Source organism: Sciurus carolinensis, chromosome 17 (assembly GCF_902686445.1).
Source record: "Sciurus carolinensis chromosome 17, mSciCar1.2, whole genome shotgun sequence".
Taxonomy (NCBI): domain Eukaryota; kingdom Metazoa; phylum Chordata; class Mammalia; order Rodentia; family Sciuridae; genus Sciurus; species Sciurus carolinensis.
In genome coordinates, this window is record NC_062229.1 from 47,657,164 (window position 1) to 47,684,971 (window position 27,808).

General features: G+C 34.4%; 1 protein-coding gene across 2 annotated transcripts in view; it reads right to left on the minus strand.

Moving 5' to 3' along the window:
* Kcnh8 (potassium voltage-gated channel subfamily H member 8) overlaps window positions 1–27,808 on the minus strand; it is a 360,225-nt gene that overhangs the window by 103,142 nt on the left and 229,275 nt on the right. For both annotated transcript variants that reach the window (XM_047531744.1, XM_047531743.1), the window contains one exon: window positions 26,009–26,216. In XM_047531744.1, the coding sequence (XP_047387700.1) occupies window positions 26,009–26,216 (208 nt within the window). The remainder of the gene's footprint in view (window positions 1–26,008; window positions 26,217–27,808) is intronic.

The following is a 27,808-nucleotide window of genomic DNA, read 5'->3' on the forward strand; positions in this document are numbered from 1 at the left end:
TAGTATACCTCCTGATCCTTCTTGGCAGTTGAGGTTTTATGAGTTGAACTCTTGATTGACTTCATCTGTTTCATAGAAAATGGCTACCCCAGTGATTTTCCTCTGCACTTGATCTTCCCATGCAACAAGTTTTTCTGGCTTTCTTTTCCCGTTTACTGGGATATGTGGTCTGTGGAACTTGTATTACTTTTATTTTGAATGTGGAAACTGACGTGAGGTCTCCCTCCTTCACCCAGAAACCCTGTCATTCCAAAGGCTGTTGTTGGGAATTGCTGTTAGTGCTCTGTGTGTGCAGACCTGAGTGAAAGAAGAGCTTTCTAGAACCACAGAATGAACTCCTAGCAATTTCTCAATACTTCATCTTCCAGGAATAGAAAACTTTGGTTACTTTCTCGTGGATTTTGCAAGAGATTTTATATAGGTCAGACCCAAGATGCAGAGAAATTAAAGACCTCATGACTTTTGTTTTTTTATGAGAACCCACTTTCTTATATAATTTCTTTGACCTCATTAAAAATATTGGATAATTTAAGCACTTCAAATCACATTTTAACCATTCCACCCATTGGCATTTGACTTCTAATTTTACTTACAGACACCAACTGTCTGTTTACAAATCCATTATTTGGCAACTATAGTATCTTTTTAAAGGATTTAAAACAGTGGCACCAAAGGTAAAATGTGGTTTAGTTCCCACCCTGGCACACAAAATTGAATTTAACTCACAGTGTAACCACAGTACAATATATAGTTTAAAATGCATCCTAATCATGGTTGACAGTGACTTTTTAAAAGCACTTCCAGAATGATAAGCCAATGCTTTTTAAGTATATAAAGGACTTGACTAGTCCAAATCTAGATCTAAACCCCTAAACCCCTAAATAACCTCTATGGGTCCATCTTGCTTTTAAGATAATAACTTGGTTCTCTCTTTGCAGCAATTTTTATATCCCTGTTACCAGCCATGTCCATGGGACCCTTGAGCCCTTTGCCTTTTCTTTTCTTTTCTTCTTTTTTTTAATGCAGAGCCGGGGATTGGACCCAGGACCTTGTGCTTGATAGGCAAGCACTCTATGAACTGAGCTATATCCCCAACCCCAAGCTCTTTGCCTTTTGACACTCATGATACTATATAAAATGAAACCTTCCAGTATTTCAAAACCAAAGATATTTCTGAATCACCAAGATACTTTACCAAGGAATATGAAGGAGAAAGAAGGTCTATGAAAGTGGATGGAGATGAAGAAAATATTCATTGGCTGAAGAACAAAAGCATAGATTAAAAATGACAAAAGCTGAAGGATCATAAACAAAAATGTATTTGATTTAAAAGCAGGTAAAACTGGAAAGGAGGATGGCATTTAAGGGGCCAGTTGTAAGGAAGAAAAGGCAGCTTTGTGTGTTCAACCTCCCCTTGTTTATGACCATTTTACTCAATCATGGGGCTCACAGGGAGCCCCGAGGTTATCCACTCAGGTGTTTAGCTTACAATACTAATTAAATGACATCTAGCTTCTGACCACCTATGGTAAGACCAAACATACTTCACATCTGATGGGTGTTGCATCCATTTTGAGACAATTTTGATTTCAGAATGTTCCTTCTGATGTAATAAATATCTGGGGTTCCAATTTGCAAAACTGCCTAGAGGACTGGAGACATGAAAACCACACAAGCCAACAGAAATTGGGTTTTCTCATTTGCCTAAGTCTTGCCCTACCAATTTGGAAGAATATCGCGTGGTATCCTTTAAAACCTGTTAGTTCAATTTCTGGGAAACATACGTCTCATTCAGCACTTCCAATGATTAAGAATACAGTTGTCAACATCTCAGCCTAACCTCATCCCTTCTATAAGATCATTTTTTCCCCCAAGATCAAATGACACTACCTCCCATGCTTGGCTTTCCTTTTCTGAGTCTTCTGTAGGTTGGCAAAGTCTATCTTTGATGTTTTGTCTCAGAACTGAACAAAATTTTTTTTTTTCTAGGCAAGTTTCCCCTCACAACAAGACTTGATTTCTGATTCTGTGATCTGACATTCAGTTCCCAGCCAAGTGTTCATTCGGATCAATTCCCTTTGCTTTTCCTTCCACCCATCCTGAAAAGAGGCCTCTATGGAACAGGGGACTGAAATATGACCTTCCTTGTTTTCAACTGTCCAATAGCTTCTACTCCCTTGTTAGTTCATTAACTAACTCACTCAAAACATACTTAGTGATCATAAACAATATGGTCACTAAAGATGGTCAAGATGCTGTGTGAGGAATAAAGGTAAGAGAATGGGTTTGCAATACCTTACTGTCTGTTGGGGCAACTCTGCAAATGTAAATAAAATAACACAAGGTTGAAATAACTAAGGACAACTGGCTAGAGCAGCCAGAAGGGGTTCAAAGGGTGTAGGGACCTTTGTCTTGCTGCTGCCCAAGACACCCTTCTGTCACTAAGTCCCTAATAAGCCGAACTTCATGCAACCTTCCATTTGTTTGAGTCTTTCTTTGGATTCTCAGCACCTTCTGTCTTTGGCAGTTGGTTCTCATGACTGTGTTTTCACAAGGCAGAATAGGGCAGGAAGCCAGGTCAAATGCGTTTAGCTTACAAGTTTTCGAAAGTATAAATATTTTCCTTTTCCTCCAAGATATCAAAATCAGCAATCAAAAGAAAACCAGGGTTTATACTGCTACATTGAGGACTAATATTTAAAATAATGTCAACTTCCTGACAAAATGGTAAGCCTTTGAATAAATTAACAAGAAAAATTGTTAACTCATTCCCTCTGTGTGTGAATGTGTGTGTGTGTGTGTGTGTGTGTGTGTGTGTGTGTGTGTGGCTGCGCATGTGTGCAGGGAAATCACAAATACTGTGGGGATGGATTTAGAATAATTCTCCCTAGTGTCAGGGAGTTTGTTCAACTTTATCTTGAGAATAACTCACGATGCAAAGTGTAATGCACCTTTTTTTTTTTTTTTAATTTTGGAAAGAATTTTAAAAGAAATAATAAAGCAAAAGTTACTGAGGCCAGAGAAACCTCTTATCTAGGGTCATGTAGTCTGACTATAAAACCTAACAAATGTAGAGGCAGGAGAGACACTTTTCAGTTTGCAGAGAGGTTCCTACTGAAGATTTCAAGGTACCAGCATTCAACTCTTATGCTGGAATCTGGGTAATAATTTCTAATTATTATTAATCATCACCATGATGGAACAATTATAAACATTTTTAAGACTTTCAAGATATTGCAAATTCTCTCACCTTAAGTAATTTTATGTACAGGTATTTTCGTTCCCTCTTACTTTTCAGTAAGCAATTGATTTTTCATTTCCATGACTTAGATTAATTAATCCCTTGGCCACTTGCTGCTGCTGTGGAGGTCTTAGTATACTTTAATCTTTGGATTGTCTGTCTGTATTCCTTACTGGACTGACTGCTTCATGAGCATGGGGATTATGGGTTATGGTGTCTTTTCTCCATTTGATACCCAAACCTAACTTGGGGTAAGGCTCCAAGTATGTACTCAATACATATTTGTTAATGATAAAGAATGTCACCTAAATCCTAAGGACCACAGAACAGATGCTCTGGCTTTGTGTGTACAATAGGATCTGGGTTTGCAGAATGGCTTGGACTGCAGCTCCACCGCTACTTGGCAATTTGACTTTAGTAAGCTAGCTCTCTTAAGTTTGAGCTGCTTCTTCTAAGATATGGAACTCTCTTTGTTGAGAGGATGGAAAAAGATACTTTTGTTGAAACATCTGGCACTGTAGCTGGTATATTTGCTGCTTCGACTGTCAGTTGATTTTCACCTTTTCCAAAATCTCTGCACTTTGTCACAAATAACTATGTCATTAAAAATGTGCATGTCTGAATGGGAAGATGAGTTGACAATTTTTTAAATCATATAATATGTACATAAGTACAAATGGTCAGATGCCAGTCAGGAAATTCAGGCAGTAAGGTTATTTGTGAATTTAGACAGAGAAGAGAAACTATGATATCTGGAAGGTGTCATGGTCACTTAGTCAAATCATATGCTTCCTCATCAGTGGGGTCCCAGAAGATATTGTGACCCCACTATTTCAATAGCCATGACATGTTGATCCCTGTCTCCACTCAGATACGGTTGGTACTAGTTTATGTTCTTTGTTCCTTGGTCCAAAGCATTTCTTTGCTCTCAGAAATAAACACATATTAAAATTACATTATCCAGTCACCAAACATGATTGGTAGAAATGAGACTAATACAACTGAACATGTTTAAAACAGGGTATGTCAAACAAAACAAAACAAAACAAAAAGATCTGATTGAAATTTAGCATTCCTTGGGAACACTGAAGAGAGCAAGCCTTGACTGAGGAAAAATTAGACTCAGTAAAATGATCAATAAAGAACACAATTCACAACAGCTAAAAATATACAGAGAAAATTTATTATTGATCAAAAATTGATGGAACAATAAAAATTTTCTTCAGAAAAATTAGCTTCTGCAAAATTAAATTGAGAAAATTTACAAAAGAAAACTCATTGCATCCAGTGTGGAATTTTAAAAATTGATTGATTAAATCTTTGGTGTGAAGTTTACATAGAAAAGATTTCATAAACAGTAATTTCAGTAAAATTAAAGAGTTTATAAAAATTGTCTGTATAAACATCTAATCCAAAAATTAGATTAATTTAGTGAAATTCTAAAAAAGTACCCTTTAGATGAGAGTAGAAATATACTATTACTCCAATAAGAATGGCTGTGTTAGCAAACACACAATGGATCAAGAGTGTGGGAACAAAACATTCCCAGGATTAAAATAGTAGCTTCAAAATGGCAGGATCAAAATACTTGATACTCAACAGAATCAAATCAGTATTTGGTCAGATAAATACTTTTAATTGTCCAACTGATATTTCCTAAAGGAATAGTGACTGATAGAAAGCAGAGAATATTGCTAAATTTGTTTCATTAAGCTTTCCACCTCAAACACAATATTTCCTTCTTATAGAATGAAAGTATTTATTTCACCAATTTAAAAGAATTTCACATTCTACCAATTCTAAGTTGGCTCTGTCAGTGAGTTATTTGTTTATCTCTCTTCTATCTTCTCCCTCTCTTTCCCTGCACCTGCTCTCACATACACACAGTCAATATGACCATGATATCTGTAAAGAATGACCATCATAACATGATTTATTTACTACCATCCACCAAGCATGTTGCCAACAGAGAGACCATAGAGTCTCATAGTCTCAGTTGTCCCCCAAATAATACTGGATTGCACATCTAGGTATCTCTAACTCTACCGAATCCTAATGTATCACAGAGTTATTATTTTTGGATTTTGGCAGATATATTTTTATTTGTGTGCACAAGCATTTTGTATCAAACATATAAAAAACACTGTATAGGAATCTGGAATCAAAAACCCTCCCTGATGACATACTCTTGATGTGAACCATGCCCTAAATGACTCTTTGGAACTGTTTCCTGAGTTCCTCCCCAGTGGGTCACAGGGTCACCACATATGCCCAAATACACCATTTCAGACACAGAGCAGTTTTAACCTGTAAGGCTAAACCAACATATTTTAAAAATTAATGAAATTAGCTAGCTCTTAAAACACGATTTTCTGGGAAGATGATAAAATTAGAAACACCACCCTGTTTCTGTGTGTCAGACTCAAAAAAACCAACCTTGACAGAATTCCATTTCAGGTTACAGAGATTGCTAAAAATAAGCCTATAATCCCTGACCATCAGCAGCAGGCTTTCAGCAGAGATGGCAGGCAGTTGGGGTGCTGGCTCCTACATAGTAAAAAAGTTACCTATAGTTTCTCAGGAACAAAAGCAGCTGTCAGAGTCATGTTAATAAAATATTGCATGTCAATAATAATGACTATAGCTAAGACAATTAACAGTAGCAGTGCCAGCAGTAGCAATGACCATATACTGAGCACTTAGTAATCACTTCTCATTATTTAATCATGACAACCTGGTAAAGCAGCTAATCTTGTCTATTTTAGAAGTTATAGCTTCACCAAGCAGCTCCCACAAATTTACATAGATAGTTAAGAAAGGGGGCTAGGCTTCAGAACACTGGATCACTGTCATAGAATATTTTGTTGCATGAGAACATACATAGGTTCACAGATGGCTGTCAAGCCAAAGGTTAATTTTAAATCTATTAATAGACAATGAATGTAGATGTCAAAAGTTACATAAAACTAGATATGTGGTAACTTTTACTTATGTCCCTAATGTGTCAATTGAATGGATCATATGGTATCTAATCTTTGCCTATTTGAGCATGGGTAGAGAGAACAAGGGTATGGACAAATATAGTAGGATATGAATTCACTAATTTTTGAAGAGGTGGGGCTCTTAAATCATTTTTTTAAAGTCTCGAATGGGGGTTTTGGGTTCTGAGTTTCTGAGGTATCAAAATTGTCTTTTCTGACTAATCTCAATGGAAAAAATAAAAACAAAAAAGCAAAAGACTATATCCAGATAAAGGACATGTTGCCAAGGAAATTTTGGCAATAGCCTCCTTAGGATTGAAGACTATAAAACACATTTTCATTATTTCTTCTCTTGGTGGCTAGTTGGAAAAATCCTGAATACAAAGCAAACACCCACACATACACACATGTCAAGAAAGGAGAAAAGAGGCATTGAAATTTTTATGCCAGATGTCTAATTAGTTTAGATAAAATGTTTAATTATCTTTTATTTCCTATCATGTATCTATGAGTTATATTCATGTTTGTTAAAATCTCATGAGGGGGAGTATTCTAGAGGAAATTCTTTGTAAATGCAAAACTCCTTTTTAAAAACAGAATTAGGATAACAAACAGAGGAAAACTTTTCATTAGTGCAAGTATATAGAAAGTGAGACCAATTACCTAAGAACAGTTTCTTATTCCTTCCCACAAGAATGTACAGCTGGAACATGAACCTGTAGTTTGCAAAATATTGTGAAGAAAAGTATTTTCTATGTTTCTCTCTTTTAAGAGTTTGGATTAAGATTCCTGAAGCACTGTATTAATCAAGTGATCAAGTCATACCTTATCTGGCCTCTCTTGTCTAAAGTGTCATACTGCACATTGCAGCTAGAACCTCAAACTGTTTTTTTCATTTCCTCTTTCTCTGGGATGGTAAATTAGTGACCTATGGGTATAATCATGTCCGCTAATATTTTGTTTCATGCTTAACATTTTGCTTTTCAGTTACTGAATTATTTGCTCCTACATAAATATTAGTCATTTGCCAAAATATTCTGATTCCGCATCCCCTGGAAAAAGCAGGTGTGGTCACACATCTTCTCCATTGGTGTTGGAGTTGGATGGTGGAACCAGTCCCTCAGATGGACTTCCACTCTCCATGTCTTCCAGAACTTAATTTTATCAACCTTTCACTTAATACCTGGCCTGATTCACCCATGTATGCCAATGTCCTTTTCTCCATAAGCTTTTGTTTTTAAATCTTCTAACTACAACTATTCATTAATTTTCTAACATGAACAAATGAATCCATTCACCGTTCCTCAAAAACATTGTGAGATTTCCTACTTTGATGCATTTATTCACACTGAGATTCTTACCTAAATTTATTCAGGTGAAACCTCCTTCAAAGTAAAAGTTTTTGAGGCCCTGCTCTCTTTCAGAGAGATCCAGTGAGGATTACTTCTACCTCTCCTCAACTTTTCGGGAAGTTTTTACTTGTACAAACTTACACCAGATTTACTTTTTTGTCTTTAAAAAAAAATTTTTTTTTCACTTTCTTTGTGTCACCTTTTGGCATTCTAACTAGAGAGTACACTTCTAGAAGGCAGGTTTTATAGTCCAATATTTTCTTTCTTATTCTTTTTATGTTCTTTTTAGATATACATGACAGCAGGGTGCATTTTGACATAAACATACATGGAGTATAATTTATTCTAATTAGGATCCCATTTTTGTGGTGGTACATGATGTTGAGATTCACTGTGGTGTATTCATATATGAACATAGAAAAGTTATGTCTGATTCATTCTACTGTCTTTCTTATTCCTATCTCCCCTCCATTCCCCCCTTTGCCTAATCCCTTCACTGAACTTCTAATATTGTTCACCATTCACAGAACTATGATCCTTTGAAAGACTCAATGGATATTTATTTTATAGTAACTACTGAAAATTTTATAGGGTTTAAACACAATCATTTCAAAGGTGGATATTTTCTATTTTATTTTTCTCTACATCCAAAGTCTTTTATGAATATAATCTGTAGTATATGAAATTGTCACACATTCCCAAAGACTCACCATGATTGACATAATAGCTAGAAAGAAATAATTATACATTAAAGAGTTTAATGATCTCAAAACAGTAGCATAATTTCTTTTCTTGATACCTAATAATTCTGTTTGAAGAACTGGAATTTGAGGTCTTAAGTTTAAATGATTTTACCCCCATCAAGGTGCTCCAAAGAGAAATAAGTTCTAGAGTAATTAACACTTTTATGAACCAGATAACAACTATTCATATATTTCACAGAAAACAAGCCAAAAGAAAAAAACCACACTGGAATTTAAAGTATAATATTTGGGCAGAAATGTAATTGTGGTTCTGGCAAGATCATGAACTTAAAGACCATGTATTTGCAAACCCATTTGCTATAAACACTTAGAAATACTAAAAATATATGTGTATATGCATTCATATATATACATGTGCATATATATACATATACATATATATTTTATAGTAAATACTGAAAATTTTATATGACACACACACACACACACACACATACACACACACACACACACACATAGAGAGAGAGGAATTTTATCTTCATATAAGGAGGAGGAGGAGGTGGAAATTTATCAACTGGCATTGTGGTGGTGGTGCCATTAGGGGGAGAGCCATAAACAGCTATTCAGTGGCAATAATGTCTACAGACCTGAATTTCATGGCTGTGCAAGGCACAGAATATAAAATTTAAATCCTAAAAACACTGAACCTTATGCTTTGTGTAAAACTGGTATACTCAATGTGACCCATGCAGTAAAAATGGGTAGAAATAATTTATGCACTGGATTATGGTAATGACAAGGAAACTAGAATTTAATAAAATTGTCTCTTCTGAGAAATTTTAAATATTCAGCCTTGAGCTTTGTATGCACACTATTTGTGAGGCACAAGAAACTTGAAGCTAAGAAACATTTAAAAATTTGATCTTAGGCCAGATGACAATCCTGTTGTCCTTGGCAGAAACATTAACAACAGCCAAATTCTGTGTGTTTTCTTTTGTATTTCAATCTGCACAGGATTTCTACAGAAAGAAGCCCTATGGAAGAGAGTTCACAATCAAAACGAAAAGCTTTGCAAAACACATGAAAAAATAATCCATCTTTTTGCAAGAGTTAGCAGAACAGAACATTAGTACACAATGAATTTGTATTAATAAAATAAAAATGGGAAAATATAATAAGGTAGTGTGTTTTAAATATTTAAATTAATCTAGAAGCTGGATCTAGTGGGTATACTAGAATTGCAAAAAACAGACTAAACATGATGGAAAATAAAAAGATCTGAAAAAGAACCAAACAGAATTTCTCTTAAATTTGATGGAAAAATATAGTAATAAAGATCAGTCACATGTGTATAACTAAGTTCAGAAGCTTGCTCTAATAGACATATATAAACTTTGAACTAGAAATTATGTGTGCATCTGCACAATGTGTACAAATTGAAACTCAACAAATATTGAAGAATCAGTATCCTATAGACCAAATTCTGTAATAATGCATGAATATAATTAGAAATCAATAAAAATGAGTTAACTTCCAAAGTCTAGTATAATTTGAATAATTTTAATGACTCCATATTCAAAAATACATAGCATTAAGTAAATTATTTAGAAAAGAACTTGCAAACTAATAAGTGTTTAATTCATCAAAGAGAAACAGGACTGGCCAAAATAACATGAAAAGATGTTCTACCTACACAGGGAATTGGAAATTGGAAGGTTTAGGCACTATTTCAGGATTTCACATCTTGAAAAACATTGTTAACAACTGTGTTGTTGGAAAAGATCTGGGAAGGAATACATTTGGCACTAACAACTAGTAAATTGACACAACTACTTCAGAGAGAAATTTGGTAATGGACAGGAGCTCCACAGAGGCACAAACCCCAAGTACTCCTGTACCTATCTCATCCAGATAAATTCTCATGTGTGTGCATAGGGAAATTTGTATTTGGTGGCTCATGACTCATATCTTGTAATATCAAGAAGTGCTAAGCAATGAACTTTCCTTCAGAGAACAAAAGGCTAAGTAAATTGACTTATTGTGCAATAGAATTCTTTTAAACAGTTAAGAAATGTGTAAGATTTACAATCATTATTGTGGATAAATATTTTTTAAAAATTTAGTGAGAAAGTAAGAAGACAAAAATCCCAGCTCCAAGTTATACTATCTATGTGACTTTGGAAAAGTTATTCAGTTTATTGCCTCAGTTTTCTTATCTATAAAGAGATGATAAGATTTGGCTCATAGAAGTACTGCAGGATGAAATGAGTTAATCCATCTACAATAGCTAGAGTAGTGCCTGACTCTGAGGAAGTCCATTTGTGTCTGCTATTATTATGATCATTACCATTACTTCTTCTATTTGTGATGACTCATACAAAAGTTATGAGAAAAAATAATACCATACATTGGTTTACTAATACATTTGTGTAGTAAAAGTGACATATAAGAAAATATTATGTACCAAATTTAGAATGGTAAGGAGAGAGAGAAGGAGCAAAAGAGAATTAAAGGGTAGTGGGTGTCAGGTTTTATTTTACTGATCCTAAAAATAGAGATTAAGTAAAATGGAAAAATGTTAAAAAGATATGTTTTTTGAGAGGTGTCCATTCTATTAGTTCTTTTTAAATTTTTTCACAGAATGCATTTTGATTCATTGTACACAAATGGGGTACAACTTTTCATTTCTATTATGTCCATTCTATTAGTTCTAAACTTATTTTGAATTTCCTAATTTTTTAAAAAAAAGATGTCTCTAGAAAAGAAATCTTAAACTTTTCAAGTTTTAGGTTTTTATAAAATGGTTGAAATGATCTGACTCATGAGTTTGTAATCAGGATATGGTTAAATAATGAATATATTACAGCACTGAAACCATACACAGTTTATTTTCAACAAATTCAAGCAAATATTTTTTTCTGGGGGGTACTGGGGATTAAACTCAGGGACACTCCACCACTAAGTCCCATCCCCAGTCCTATTTTGTATTGTATTTAGAGACAGGGTCTCATTGAGTTGCTTAGTGCCTTGCTTTTGCTGAGGCTGGTTTTGAACACAAGGTCCTCCTGCTTCAGGTTCCCAGGCCTCTGGGATTACAGGCATGCACCAAGGCACCTGCCAAAATACTATCTTTTTAATGTAAAGAAATGTATAAGTCATTCGACTACTTACTGAATTTATTTCTAGTTCTTTCAATGAATTTATTTTTAGTCTTTTGTGTGTGTGTATGTGTATGTATTTCCTTTTTATCCCAAGAGTGAATCATATACTAAATTGAAATGTCTCCTGAGTTCTGTACTTGAAATAAGTTGAGCTTCTTTCTGTCATTAATTATTCCTTAAAATTATGATGTTTAATGGTCCCTTATTTCATACATTTGTGTTTTTTGATATTTCCTTTTTTCCTGTTTTTTTTTTCTATATATTCTGTGGTTTATACAGTAGTTTATAAGATGTTCTATAAATCATGTGTCCTATTTTAAATTCTATTTGGTAAAGCCTTGTAATTTTTCAAAATTCCATCTACTCTATGGGTTTTTATTTATCAGTCAACATGGATGGCTTTTCATTTTAGTGCATCCTTTCCCTGCCCCCAACACAAAGTTGGGAAATGTTGTACCTGTTAATGTTCCTCTGATTACTGGACAAAATGAGGAAGTCTACTGGAAATGGTGGAGACATTTGAAGTAAGGTCTATACAAGACAGGGACTTTGTCCTATTTTCTTGGAGACTATGGCTCTGAATCAGAGGGCAGAGTGTGAGTACAGAATGAAGTGTTTCCTATTAGTAGAGGTGTCTCAAAAACTCAAGTTGTTTATTGATTACATTTTAAAAATCCAATCCTGCCGAGTGCTCATGCTTGTAATCCCAGTTGCTCAGGAGACTGAGGCAGGAGAATCATGAGTTCAAAGTCAGTCTCAGCAATTTAGTGAGACCCTAAGCAACTTAGCAAGACCCCGTCTCTAAACAAAATATTAAAAAGAACTGGGGATTGGTAGTCAGTAGTTGAGTGCATCTGGATTCAATCCCTGGTACCAAAAAAAAAAACAACAACAACAACAAAAAAACAATCCTATTTACCCGGTTTTTGTTAGAAATTCTTCTAATTTTGAATAGTAGGTTAAGAGTTGATCTGAATTTCTTACTATGATTAGGATGTGACATTTTGTTTTTATCCTAGATTTCATATTATTTTAGTGGGTAGATGGGAGAGGCCGCATCAAGAGTTGCTATTCAGATGAACTCTTAGTTGGATCCAATGTTTTTAAGTTTAGTGGAGGGAAATAGGTAAAGAAAGAAAGATACTAACTTAAGAAAAACACCGATGTCCTAATACTTTTCCATTGAAACCATGTATTATTTTCAGTTATATCTTGCATACATGATCTTTACTTTTCAATACTAGGAATTAAAAAAATGTTATATTTGGACTTGAAGAAAAGAACATATAGACTAAAAAAGAAATTTAAAAGAGAGGTATCAGGGTCAAACCCATTTCTTCAGAACAATGACCAGAAGTCATGAAGGTCATTTCATAGATTTTAGGAAACAGAAATATGTATTTCTATCATTATAAGTATTTGAGAGTAGAATAATTCTACTAAAGGAAAATAAGAGAAGTTGATCTTGGAGACCTTTTGTTCTGACCACCTCATTTATTTATTTTTATTTTTCTCATTTTATTTTATTTTATTTTTATTGATATAATAACCACTTTATTTTGCAGAGAAGAGCTTGGAGGCCAGGATTAGATCTTTCATTTAATGACTCCTAGTTCACATTATACCCAGAACATTATGAGGACTTATCAAAAACAAGGCATTGAATGAAATGAAAGGTTTAGAATATAGGATATCTAAGGTACCTCTTTACACTGGTATTCTGTGAATCTATGAGTTAATATTAGCTTAAACAAAAATAAATGAAGTGAACACAGTTCCATACAGTTATTGAGTACAGGGATCAAAACACAATCCAGGAAATCAAAGGCTACATTGTGCAGTCTTTAATTGTATCACAGACTGGAACATGGTCCAAATGCCGTAAGTCTTAAAATATTAGGTGTTCTGCTTTGCTCGACTGTCCTTTAGAGATTAAAATACAAAATTCTGAACATTTCTGTCACGTTACCTCTACATGCAATCTAGAGAGAGTGGTAATGTTTTCTCAGTTAGAAATTACATTTTTGAAAAGTTGCCTGTTGTTTATTGAGCTTGTTTATATCACAAAATTGAAGTACATGGCTATATGTTAAACCCTCCAAAGATTCAGATCCTTAAGAATAAATGAATTAGACAGACCAGTTTTCACTATGACAAGAGACAAATCTACAGGGTAATATATGTTCAACATGCCTAATGTTCAGGAACAAGACAGTTTTCTTAAAAGTAATGTAGACAAATCATCAAATTGTAAACAACCTTGGAGAGCAAATAGCCCTAAGATTTTTGTTTTGTTTTGTTTTTGTTGCTAGGATCCCATGGAAGAACACAATGGAATATAAAAACTATCTGTAATTTCATGCAAAATATTATTTATATATGGGCATATTTGTGATTAGAGAAAATCTATAGCTTTCATTCATTTTTCAAAAGGGTTAATTATGATGGAGTCAGACTCATTAAGTATCTCATTTTAAAACAGATAATTGGGAAAAATATAGATTGATAAAATTGCCTAGTCCATACAACTCATTGGTGGCAGAATTTGGCTAGAATAGAAAGGATTTCCAGTCTCCTGACAAAAAGTTGTTCCACCAAAACTTGCCCTTTTATGAAATGTGTTTTTAAAAATCATTTGTTAAATTTCTGTGGATCACCAAGTATCAATAATAATTATGCTTGTTGGTGATTTATAGAACACCTTTTCAATAAAATCTCTTAGTAAAGTTAGAGTAGATATTTAATAAATAATTTTCTCAAACCAATAGGTCAAGAAGAGTATGTTCAAAATCAATGAGAAGTTCATTAGTATTTGCAGATGATATGACTATCTTTCTAAACTATAAGAAATTAATTAAATGTATTAAACATTACTGGATATATATTGAGATTTATGCAAAACATTTAAAAGTCACTAATTTTCTTATGCAGAAGTGATTGGAACAAAATTAATGAAAATGGATTCCATTCACAGCAGCACAAAAATGTATAATACTTAGAAATAAACTTAATAAAAATATATGCAACTTGTGCCAAGGAAATTACATAATTTCACTTAATTATATAGAAGAATATTTTAAATAAATGGAGATTAAATACCATGACCTTGACTAGCAAAATATCTCAATGTTATAAAATAATTAATTTTACCAATTTAATTTCTAAAATTAACTCCCACTAAAATGTCATTTGAATTTTGAAGGTGGTAATTTTTTTCTAATATTGATTTGCGAGTAAATAGGCTAGGATGGTTCCTATTCCACATGCTGTACCAAGTTTTAAAAAACACAATAATTAAAACACTGAAGTATTGGTGTAAAATTAGCTGTCAATGAAAGAAAAATGAAACCTAGTAACAGGCATAGGTACACAGTCATAAGTCACAATTAAGTATAATTAAATGCCATATTTAATTAGTAGGAATAAATGGATTATTCAATAAATGATTCTGGGAAATTGGCTGAGCATTTAGAAAATTAATTAATTAATTAATAAGTAACTAGATTAGATGAAAGCCTCAACTCAGCTAGATCATATTCCCCTTGACCAAAAATAAAACTTCATTTTCTTCTTCTTTGAACGTTCACATTATCTTTGGGATCACCCTAAAATTAGTGTTTCCTGTTTTATATACCTTTAACTTAGAACTTATTCAGAAATAGAAGTACACAACATTCCCCAAACCAGAAGCATATTACCATCCACCATCTTAGCAGCCTTAAGAATGACTCAGGAATAGGTAGAAAGAGGTCAGAGGTGGGTAAGATTTCCAGATTGAAGTCATAGGATCCTTTAGGAGGAGCATAGCAAGTCAATGAATGGTCAGCCAAGAATCATTTCAAAGCCAAGACTCTTGAGTGTGTGTGTGTGTGTGTGTTTTTTTGTTTTTTTTTTTTTTTTGAGATTATTGTGAATGGGATAGGGGATAGGAAATCCCCTGATTTATGTATGTTGATTTTGTCCGAAACAATCCAGACTCAGAGAGTGAAAGTCCCAATGTTTTCTTTCATACGTGGGAGCTATCAAAAATAAGAAAAGAAAGTAAGGGGAGGGTTTCATGAAAATAGAAGGGAGGTCAGTGGAACAGAGGAAGGAGATTGGAAGGGAAGGAGGAGGGATGGGAAAATGGAGGAATGATAGAATGAAATTGAACAAATTATCCTATGTACATATGTGAAAATATCATAGTGAATTCCACCTTTATATATCTATAAGGCACTAATTTAAAAAACTATAAATAAATAGAAGACCAGTAGTGTTGAAGAAAGGGAACAGGGGAAGGGAATGAGGAAGTCAGGGGAATGAAGAAGGGCAAATTATATTCCATGCATGCATTATTATGTCAAAATGAACCCCAATACTGTGTATAACTATAATAAAAGCATTAAAAAATCTCCAAGACTCTGGAGAAAACACTCAAAGGAGACTCTTTTCCAAAGTCTATGTCCACAGCAGGGTCCCAGATGTTTAAGAGACAAGTGTATTCCCCAAGGATAGAAAGACCAACATGAGAGAAGGCAACAGTTCCTTGGATTCTGGATCTAGTAAGAACTGTAAGTAGCAGCAACCCAAATTATCTCCAGCTAGAAGATGGAACCATGTTTGAAACCTTGTTCAGTTGGGAAGCACAGAAAAAAGGGAATGGGATAGGGGTGATGAGGGAGTGAAATTATCAGCTCTTTATTGTATTCCAGGTGAAATTAAAATCCTACAAGGCTGACACTAATACATATAATTCTCTGTCATCAATGCTACAACATATTAAGAAATTGTTAATGCTTTAACAGTAGTGGATTCACTGCAACATCGTACAAATCCCAAGATACTAAATTAGGAATAAGACCTGTAAAATCCACAGTGTAATGTTGTGGGAGGCATAACATGAAAGATAGCATAAGGATTTTAATCTTATAGGTACTATAGCAAAGTTCAGACGAACACGCCATCATTAGAGAATAATAATTAGCCTTCAACATCAAGTATTTAGCTGCTCCAAATCTTTTATCCTCAGGAAAATGACATGTGTCTCTTGCTTTGATTTCCATCATCAAAAGTTTGTCTAACTTTGTGTTTTGGTTAAAAAACTTTTAGGGGGCTGGAGTTGTGGCCCAGTGGCAGAGCGCTTGCCTAGCATGTGGGAGGCACTGGATTTGATTCTCAGCACCACATGTAAATAAATGAATAAAATAAAGGTCTATCAACATCTAAAAAAATTTTAGTGTTCAAATACCGTGCTGTCCTATAGGCAATTTGAAATTTCACACTTCACTTTTAAATCAAGGGCTTAGACTCAACCGATATTTAATATTTACACCTGCAGTCAATGCCCATAGCCTTATTAATGTAATAATTAATTTTCCCAATAAAATTATAGACTACTGATTTATGAGTTTTCAGTGTATTCTTCCTTGATTGGTATAATAGCTAAAGTTTTTTATTTAGTAATATCATGAACAGAAAAAGGATACATGTACACATAAACATATGTATATAAATTTACCATTAGCAAATGAAAAACAAGAAATAACTAATTTAAGAGGGGAAAAACAGAAAGCAAGCAGTTGTTTTCATGAGATTTTTCAGAAAATCTTAAGAATGAATAGACTATGGATTGCAAGTTAATTATTTTGTAAAAGGTCAGAGATGAAGAGCAGGAACCATTTAGGTAATGCTACACTTAGATAATGTATTATTATTATTTTTATTTTTGGTAACAGGGATTGAACTCCGGGGCACTCAACCACTGAACCACATCCCCGATCCTATTTTGTATTTTATTTAGAGACAGGGTCTCCCTGAGTTGCTTGGTGCCTCGCTTTTGCTGAGGCTGGCTTTGAACTCTTGATCCTCCTGACTCACCCTCCTGAGCCACTGGGATTACAGGCATGAGCCACCATGCCAGGCTATACAGTGTTTTATGAATCACAAACCGAACATGACTTAGTTTGTGGTGCTTATGAACACTTAGTGGTGCTTTTATACTTAGCAGTGTCAGGTATTACACAGTCTTTTAAGAAAGAAAGAAAACAGTTCTACCTCAAGTGTGATCTGGCTACTGAGGGAATTCTATATTCAGATAGCAAAAATCTACCAAAGAAATAGACTATTCAATAGAAACCCAATCCTGATTTTTGGTCTCCTATAACATTATTATCTATACTTCATGGCAGTTCTCATTTTAACCAAATGAGTCATGAGTATGCTATTCTTTAATAGTATAAGTGGTAAGATACTATGAAGACATAGAAACAGAACAACTTACTTCCAAACACTGAAGAACCACTGATTTCAGAACTTTCTTCATTTTTTATGTGGGAGGAATGACCTGTTGATAGGGTACAGAGGCCTAGCCTACCATTTATTCCTATATTCAATCCCTTAAATACATGAATTATGTGTGAACTCTGTGCACACTATGATCACTATCATGGGGAGAACACAAAGACAGGAGCTTGGGGTACAGAGTACAGTAAATAAGTAGATGTCTTTGTCTTCAGAGGAAGAGAGAGGGATAAATGCACTTACACACATACATATGTTTATATTGTGTGTTTATTACTAACTGTAAATCAACACAAGTCATAATTCTATAGTACTTTTCAACTTGCAAAACTACTTCCATATACATTACTTATGTAAGTTAATCAATGACTCTCCACATAGGTATTTTTCATTATCTCCATTTTATAGTTGAGGATAACCTCTTTTCCTGTTCTTAAAGATTTGTTGTGAGATGGTACTTGTGGTGTTCTATATTTTAAAAACACTGAAATCATTATTATTCTCCCTATTATGATATTGAGTATAGCAACTTTCCCTAAAGTGTGCTTTTTAAAACTCCAAATTCATAGGATGTTAACAGAACATTCATAATGTATACAAAAAAGGGAAGGATTATGAGGCAAAATACACTTATACAACATTTGGGTTAAGAAAGCTTAATTGGTTTCCTCAGGATTTCTAGGGGCTCACACTATATACCTCATACTAATATACCTGGTCAGTCCTTAAGTACAGGGGTGGAGTGAGCTGCATTTCTCAATGACAGTAGATTCTTTGTTGTCTGAAGTGTTTGGTCTAAAGTGTGAAGCACATTTGGAAACTTTGGAGCAACTATTCTGAGCATACTGTAGCTTCTATGTTTCCTGCTTCCTCTCCAACCAGCCTTGGCAACTTGAAATCCTGTGAACTCCCCATCTGCTACCTGAAACCTAGATGTTCCCTTTTAAAGGATGGAGAACATTATGCAATTAAAATCTTATTTTTGTATTCTTCATTCTCTAAATGGTCAAATAATTTTTAAACACATGATCAGACTTGCAGACATAATTCAATTTTATAAAGAAAATTCATATATATTTTATTTCCCCAACTTTTACTATAAGCAAGGTGTATTGCCATTTTCAAAATATAAAGCAAGTCTGAGCTTTCAAAATAAACATCTGCTCTTTATAGCAAAAGAGTAAAATCTTGCTCCTAAAAATGGAAATGTTTTCTGGTTTCTTGGAGCCTTTTCTCAAAGTAGAATAGAGTATTGGCAACTCCTTTAAAATGGATAGTATTTGATTTTGGTTTGCCAGAACCAACAATAACACAGATGGTTTCTGAGGAAGACATTTAAAAGGTTGTACTGTATTGATTCAGCATTAAGGTTAATTACTCTTCAGTGGACTTCACTGGTCCATTAGGGATAAGCTATGTCCAAATAAATTTGCAGACATGCCCTGGATCAGAAAAAGGATAAGGTAGTGAAAAAGGGCAGGAAGCACCAAACTCTTGCTGGTTAGGACTTTTTATCACTGGGAGTACAGCACTTCACCAGAGACCTGAGACTTTCTAAAACTTTGCCACTTCCAGTGTGGTGAGGGCAAACGGGAACACAGAGATCCCCCAGGAAATGACAGAAAAGACAGGATTTGGGCTTCATCTGGGACTTACTGAATTAGAATTTGTGTTTTACAGAGATCCTCGGGTGACTGCAGTACACATTAAATTCAAGGTCCTACTTTAAAAAAGTTAAATCCAGGAGTCCTTCAATAGTGACCATCTTAATGGTTGGGAGCCTTATATTTTAGTATGCTCCCTTTCTTAATTTCATGTATTTCCAAGAATGTGAATCGACAGGTAGGGATTATCTCAAAAAGTTTTTATAATCCCTTATATAAAACCTGAAAAGCAGAGTGTTAGTTCTGTACTTTTTAGGAAAATTTGATTCAGTTATTAAAGTAATCAGCTCACAATATCACAAGCCAGGTAAATTTTTTCTCCTTACATGAGGCTTATAAACACTACAGAGTTCTTCGCATCAATCAACTTTTGTGAGCCAAGGAGGATCAGGAGATTTAGGAATAAAATTTTCAATGAAAAATTTAAAATGCTGGAGCTGGGGTTGCAGCTCAGAGGTAAGGCACTTGCCTAGTATGTGTGAGGCACTGGGTTTGATTCTCAGAAAAAGTCTATCAACATCTAAAAAAACAGGTTAAAAAATTTAAATGCTGTTTGTCTTAATCATTTTTCATATTTCTAGATTCTTAGTCTTTGTTGGTGTTTTGTTTTTGTATGTTTGTTATTTGGTCATTAATACAGATGCACTTTTAGGGATCTACAATGTATAAGTCTACTCCAACCTAAGAATTAAGAGATAAAAGGACTTCTTTGAATTATCAGCCACTAACCTTTGAAGTAGATCATTTATTTTAAAGTTCAGCCTGTCATCGCCTTAAAAATGGAGTTACTTTTGAAAATGAATATAAGGTAACATTTTAGTGCAAAATAGAGTTATTGACAAAGATACAGTTTAGTTGAGGAAATACTCAGGTATGCTTATATAAGGAGTAGACTGTGCTAGAGTGACTACAGGACTGCTTCCCCATATTTCAGCCAATTCCATTTGACGTGATGATGTCTCTGAAGGGTGTGATGATTCATAGAAGTATTTTAATAAAGTGTTTTATGAACTTCACTTCACTTTTTTTTTTTTTTTTTTTTTTTTTTGTGGTGCCGGGGATTGAACCCAGGGCCTTGTGCTTGCAAGGCAAGCACTCTACCAACTGAGCTATCTCCTCAGCCCTTCACTTCACTTTTAATTTTTTTCCTTTTGGTGATGCTGGGGAATATGAAGCAGTACCTTGTGCATGCTAGGCAAGTGCTGTACCCTCAGTCAGCATTTTTTGAGTATAAGGGTAAAGACATTATTGTGGATATTGGACATTTGGTTGGTTGGCTAATCTCCTATTTGAAGGGGAGCTTCTCCACCATGTATAGTCATGAGCATGTGACTTAAGCTTGGTCAATTGCATTGTCCCTGCAGGGACTGTGAAGAAGTGGAGGTTAAGATTCCTTCATAGGATCTACAAAGACACAAAGGTGTTCAGGCCATTCTCAGAAAATGTCAGCAACTGACCTTCTTGCACTATAGCTGCCTATGTCTCCTTTCCTGAGACTTGTTCTATGACCTAATTCTGAGTCTGCAGGTCCTATTAATAAATTCCCTTTTTGTTTCTTACTGCAATCAAGAAAAATGACCAATATAGAAATATCACCTCTTCATAAGACTTCAATAGCGTTGCTATTTCTTTTCTACACTGTTCAAAGATATTTAAGTGTGAGCAAGTAGCTGGAGTTTGAAGATGTCCTCAATAGCTGGAATGGTGTATTACAGTGGTATGGTGGTATTACATACCTGTAATACACAGTGCAGTGGTAGTTAGGGAGGTAGTTACCAGTGACAAGAACATCCTATGCAGGAGACACTATGCAAGGGCAGTACCTGCATGGGTCTGTGCTACAACAGCCACTTCACAGATATACAAATATGAGGTCTTCTTACACTTTTTTTTTTTATAAAGATTTTTTTGGTAGGGCCAGGGATAGAACCCAGGAACTTGAGCAAGCTAGGAAAGTACTATACCACTAAGCTATATTCTAGCCCTTTGTACACATATATAATTTCATTTAAGTCTTCTCATTGAAAACAAACACACAAATAAAGCCCCCCACAAAAAGGGGTCATTTAAAACATTCCTTTGCAGTCAAAATGAAAATTAATTTTTTAAAAAGAACTCTGATTCAGTGGTGATATGTCTCTAATACAGTGTTAAATCTTACCCTTGAAGCACTCTATCCAAATTCCATAAAAATTTAATGAATCCCAACAAGCTTGTAAGACGGATATGGGGTTTATCTCTGGTATTGACCTTGAAAAGGAAATTTCCTAAAAGTGTGCAGTTGTGAGTCTATGTAAAAATTACTTATTTTTTCAGATTGCTTATCAAATAGAAAGTTTTAGGAAACATGAAAAAGTACATAATATTCACTCTGGCACTACAAATAAACCCAGAAGGCAACATGTTTTAAGCAAGTTCTAGGTCACCTTCCCATATATATATTCATTAATCACAGCACATGCTAATTTCTTTCGTGAGAAGTAATTGTCATAATAAAATTATGATAGTCAGGATAGCTGATATTTATTGAGCAGTGATAAGGTGCCAGGGACAATGCTAAATGCTTCATATATGTTGTGTAATTTAATATTGGCAACCCCAAAGAGATTGGCACAATTACTATTGTCCATTTTACAGATATTGAAGATGGAGCACAGTGAACTATCTCCCTGTTTCCTGCTATTCTATATTTGAAGAATTTCTGCTTGTAAGAGGACTTCATGTCTCTCTGTAGCTTAGAATGAAGTACTAGCTCTAAAGCGTGGCAGTCTTTAAAGGATCTGGTCCCTGCCTGCTTACCAGTCTCTTTAGACTTATTACCTTAATTCCACCCCTCACTCATTCTTTATGTCAATTCTAGTGAACTGTTTAATGCAGACATATCCCTGCTATCACAAATGCCCTTTTCTCCGCATATGCACAAATAAGAACTATTCATCTTTTAAAACTCAGGTCATCCCTGGGAAGTTTAGGCTAATATTACAGTTAGAATCAGTTGTCACCTCTCTCTGCATATTCCTCTTATGGGATGTATCACTGTAATATACCCTTTGAATTTTTTTGTTTGTTTTCCCCATTAGGATTTAAGCTCCATGATATTAAATATACTATTTGGGGGTTGGGGAGATAGCTCAGTTGGTAGAGTGCCTGCCTTGCAAGCATAAGGCCCTAGGTTCAATCTCCAGTGCCTAGCACAGGGCTAAGTATTTAATGGGCATGTATAAATAAATTTTTTTAAATGGCCAAATTTTAAGTGATCCCTCTGTTCTTAAATATTCTAAATTTTCCTAGCCAGAAAGAGTTTGCTAAATAACCATTCTCTACAATTTCATAATATTCAGGATGATTAGATTTCTAGAGAAAAAGGGAATGTACATCCTTGTACCATGACTCTCATTTAGTAATTGAATGCCCTTGAACATTGACTCATTAAACACTTTTGTGGGTATACTTGGCATGTGCCTGGAGCTGCACCCCACAATGGAGAAATAGCAGTGGACACAATAAACCAACCCTTCCCTTCATGGAATCTGTACAACCTACAGCCAAATTTCTCCTCATAAAGTCAAAGAGCTCACCTAAGGTCCTCCTAGATCTAAAATTACATGAAATAATAATTCAAACTTCAAAATTTCTTAAATTATAATGTCAAAATACATTAAAATATGAAGTAAAAGACAACAGCAGGCCAATCACTTCATAACCAGCTTCTGATATAGCAAGTTCATGAATAATAAATTTTTCCTTCCAAAAATAGATATTTTATTAAGAAGTGACATTGAACTCCTTTTAAAGATTAACACTGATTTTATCTAACATAAAATACTGAAATACTCTCTAGCTGTAATTAGAGGGTCTGCCAAGAACAAAAGAACAAAATCATTTCAGGGCAAATAACAATGATTAGAAAGGAATTTTACCTCCAGGAAGATGAATTGATTCTATATGTTAGCCACAAAAATAGAGAACAATGTATTCTTTAAGTGGATTTTATTTGTGTGATAAATTTTTCAATTTATGGTAATTGAACCAAAAAAGATAACACTTAACCATTGGTGAAGAAATTACATAGTAAGAACTAAATTGAACCTAGGTTTTCAGCCACTTCATTATAAAACCAGAAGGAGATGGTGATGATTATTTAATTTGTATACAAATCTCAGTTGGAAAATGTTTTCAGTGAAAAAATGATAGGAGTAATTTTTATAGGAAGGTACAGTGCTTGTTCAAGTCTATAAACACAATATTTACAGACAACTAAGCATACTGCCTTCCTAATCATATCCTACAAGGTATTTGGACCAGGAAATCTAACTCTCTAAAGATAAATGTTCAGTAATTTTTATCATAACTGAGTAGAATATATCAGCTTCTGACATGCCGTAGTTTTAGGATGTATTTCTGGACGTACCCTCAAACTGATATTGGACGGCTGTAATTGATGATTTATGTAGATACTGAGCTATAATAAGTTTATGCATATATTTTTATTATTCATATATACATGTACACACACATGTACATAAAGCAAATAATATTCAGTTTGTTTTTCCATGACAGAGTCATAAATCATGGAACCAAATACAGACTTTCGAGTTGTATGGTGAGCTTTCTCATGTTGTACATGAGGCACAGACTGGTGAGCAAAATGATTGAAATCTTACAGTTGGTTAGTGATAGAGCCATGATGACCCGAGAGGCCCATTGCCTCCAGCCCAAAGCTCCTCGCACCATCGCATCATGCCAAAGCTGTCTGGAGTTGCAGCTTACAACTTCTTATTCATCACATGAAACCATAACACCAGGTCCAAGGAAGTGGCTAATACAGAGGCAGTTTACGTTATTGGTTCCTTTTTTCTTGGAAAATAAATAACTCTGCATGTTTGTGGGAAGACAAACAACAGCTAGATTGTACATCTGTGGCAGGACTGACATGTTGGAAATGAAACAAAAAGCTTTCCTCATATAACTAAATTTGAGAGCGTGAATAAGCTGAGCTTCCCCATCTGGAGACTCTCAGACTAGACAAGCCTTACAAATTAATATGAATGTATAGGTCTGGGGCCTGAAGGAAATTAGGTCACATCTAAAAGGGAATCAGGTGCTGACCACAATTCAGAATGTTAATATGGATTCCAAACAGAGGGCAGAGAGCTAATGCTGTAATTCATTGAATACCATTAGGACAAGGCTAAAGTATATGATGAAGGCAAATGTTTTAATCAAATTAGCTTGATACCCTTTTTAACCAACTCTCTCCTCTCATTGGGTCTAATTTTTATCTAGGATGCTTTTGCTTTCACTCTGCCAATTTATGAACCTCTTTCCTGGTTGCTGAGAATTGAGAGTCATAGCAAGGCATAGAAAACATGCTTTGATGAGGAAAATAAGAAAACCATTCTGAAGGGAAAATGATGAGAACGCATCATTTGTGCAATTCAGAAATAAAGTTGCTTTGTGCAATTCAGAAATAAAGTTAGGATATGTAGAAGCATTTTTTTTTTTTAAGAAACTGGGCAGGAGTTTCACTTTCTCAAACCTGCTTTCTTAAAAGCTCTATCTCAATCTCCAGTGATGCCTTTTGAAGGCTTTGTGTATGTCCTATGGTGAGAGAGTGGCATTTAGGAGCCAACACAGGATGTTCCAAATGCATCCTGCCCCTAAGTGCTGGCAGGAAAAGTTGGGGCATTTTTCTTTCTTGGGAGTCCCCTGGGGCTTCATCACTGTGCAAAGGTCTGAGTTTCTTTCAAGAGTTTAAGATTGATTTTTGGTGGAGATGATGAGGGCAGGATTTTCTAGTCAACTAAGAAACAGATTCCTTTGATTAAATGTCAGATTAAGAAAAACAATTCCTACATAGGGACAGTTCTTTAAGAAGAATGTAGATATTTTAGGATAGAAGGTTACGGTCTTGTGAATTTTTATTTTCTATAAATTTCCTGTGGTTACGATGAGTTTAAAAATGTGTCCATGTGCTTAGTATTTCAGATTCATTTATGCAGACTTATGTAATCATTGGAAAGTCTTTCTCAAACTTTTAAGTATTATGGGAATACAAAATTTTTATAAATGATATTTGTAAATATCTAGTCCTTTCTACAATCACAGATTCTCATAGTGCTAAATGTGGAAGAGTGTACCATTATAAGAGTTCTTTCCTTTTAAAAGGGACTATCTTCCCATTAATTTAAGGGGTATGTTTCTGTTAACACAGAACCTCATGTATAAGTGATTATCATGATTTAAAGTATTACAGAGAGCAGTCATAGACCAGTTGCTCAGTGATTTACTGTTACTAACATGTCAAGATAAAATCCCACATTATTTATCCAAACACTTCTACAGCCTTTCTGATCTTTGAAAGTTACTTGTATCTGTAAAGTTTAACCTGTTAGTTTTCTGAAACAACAACAACAACAAGAAGACACAAGGTTGTTCCAGAAAACATTTTTGAAAGAAATCACTTGTATTTTGAATAGAGAAAGAGCAACAAAAAGAGACAGAGAAACAAATTGGCAGGAAGAAAGAATATATATATAAACTCATCTTTCACCTCCTCCAAATTCTGGACAACTTTCATTTTCAAATTAAAAATGGAAAATGTGACAAATGTAAGCCCTTACCAACTTCCCACTTCAGAAGGCTGTTGTCTTCCCTCTCCATTTTTCCAATGACATACCAGATACAAGCCATCCAGTGTGCAAGGAGCGCAAACATGGACATGAGCAGAGTCAGGACGATTGTGCTATGTTGGGAATAACGGTCCAGCTTCTGCAGGAGACGCAAAAGACGCAGCAGCCGCACAGTCTTTAAGAGATGCACGAGAGACACCTGTAGTAGAAGACAGAGCACGTACAACTTGGCCCATAGGTTAAATTCATGCCATGACACTTACTCTAACTTACAGTCATCCTGGAAAGTTCTCGAAGTTAAGTATAATCAGATTTGTTTCTATGGTCATTTAAGAGTGTTTTTTTTTTAATTAGTAGATCACAGTTATAGGTAATAGTGGGGTTCATTTTCTATAGTCATTTTTATGAATTGTTATTCTTCTATGTTAAGGTTTACATTCTCCTCCATTACAGCCAGGTTCTCATCTGTCATTTCTTGAGCTGGTAGAAAGATAGGAGGTAACATGCTAAGATTTTGTAATCTCTACTTTGTCACTTAGACATTGCTGGAGTGGAGTTTATTTGATAGGTAGATATAGATGTGGATAATTTCATAGGTGAAATGAAACCTAGAACAGAAGTTCAGAAAGAAAATCATCTGAATACATGATATTGATAGTCTCCTCATTTTCTCTGACCAGAAATGGAATGCTTAAAGGAAGAATGTGGTGCTCCCCTTACATGAGAATAGCAGTTATTTGCAAAGACAAGGAACATGAGCTTGGGTGTTCAGATGCTGGTACATTTAAAAACAATTATACTTGCTACTGTCAGAATCAATGCCTTGCTAAACATGTGAATTTTGGTTTTTAATTAAAGACAGAAATGAATATAATTAATTTAAATGTAAATATGTAATCCAAAAAAATACTCTTATTACTTTTGGGATGCTATTCTGAATTTGTCAAGAATTATAAGCCATTTGTAGATAGCTGCATTCCTCAAAACACCTTATAAAGAGCTATTTCCCTTTTATCAAGTGTGTATAATACCTTTTTGCTGTCAATTGGGGGTAAAGGAAAGGTGAGAGAAGAAAAACTGGCAGGATGGTGGAGGCCAACTCTATGTCAGACATTGAGAAAGCATTTGATAGAAATTTTACGTTGTTAGAGACTTCTGTAACTGATTTTTTTTAACATACTAAATCATTTTGAGTAGTAAATGTATGCCTGGGAAAATATTTTAAAGAAAAAAAAGTTGCCCGTAGCAGTTCCTTTTATACAAATTTATTTATTTTTTCCTTTCATACAAATTTAAAAAAAAGCCTATTAGTTGAGGAATGGATAAATTTTGATGTGTTGCTGTTGCTATCATAAACATATAGCCATTAATTAATATTGATATATGTAAACTTCTATGTGAAACTGAGAATCAAAAAATGTTAATTAGAACTTAACCTATATTTACTGATTCTATTAGTATAAAATTGCATGCATCTGTTGAAAAGAATCAGAAGACATTTAAGTAATTGCAGCTTATTAAGGGGTTATTCTCTTCTGTAAAATATTGATGTGTAAAATAAAGAATAAAATATTCATTGTAAATTGGAAAAAAAAATTTTACCTTGTTAAGTTGCTCAAAAAAATGTAGGAATTTTTAACACTTCATTTTAGTCCTAATTTGATGTTAACTTCTCCAAGAAAGGCACTCATATAGAAAGTGATAAAACTGGGATTCATACCTTTTCCTTTCCCACTCTTTCACACTTTCCATGTCTAATTCATAATTTTTTCTCTCATATTGCTTTTCACA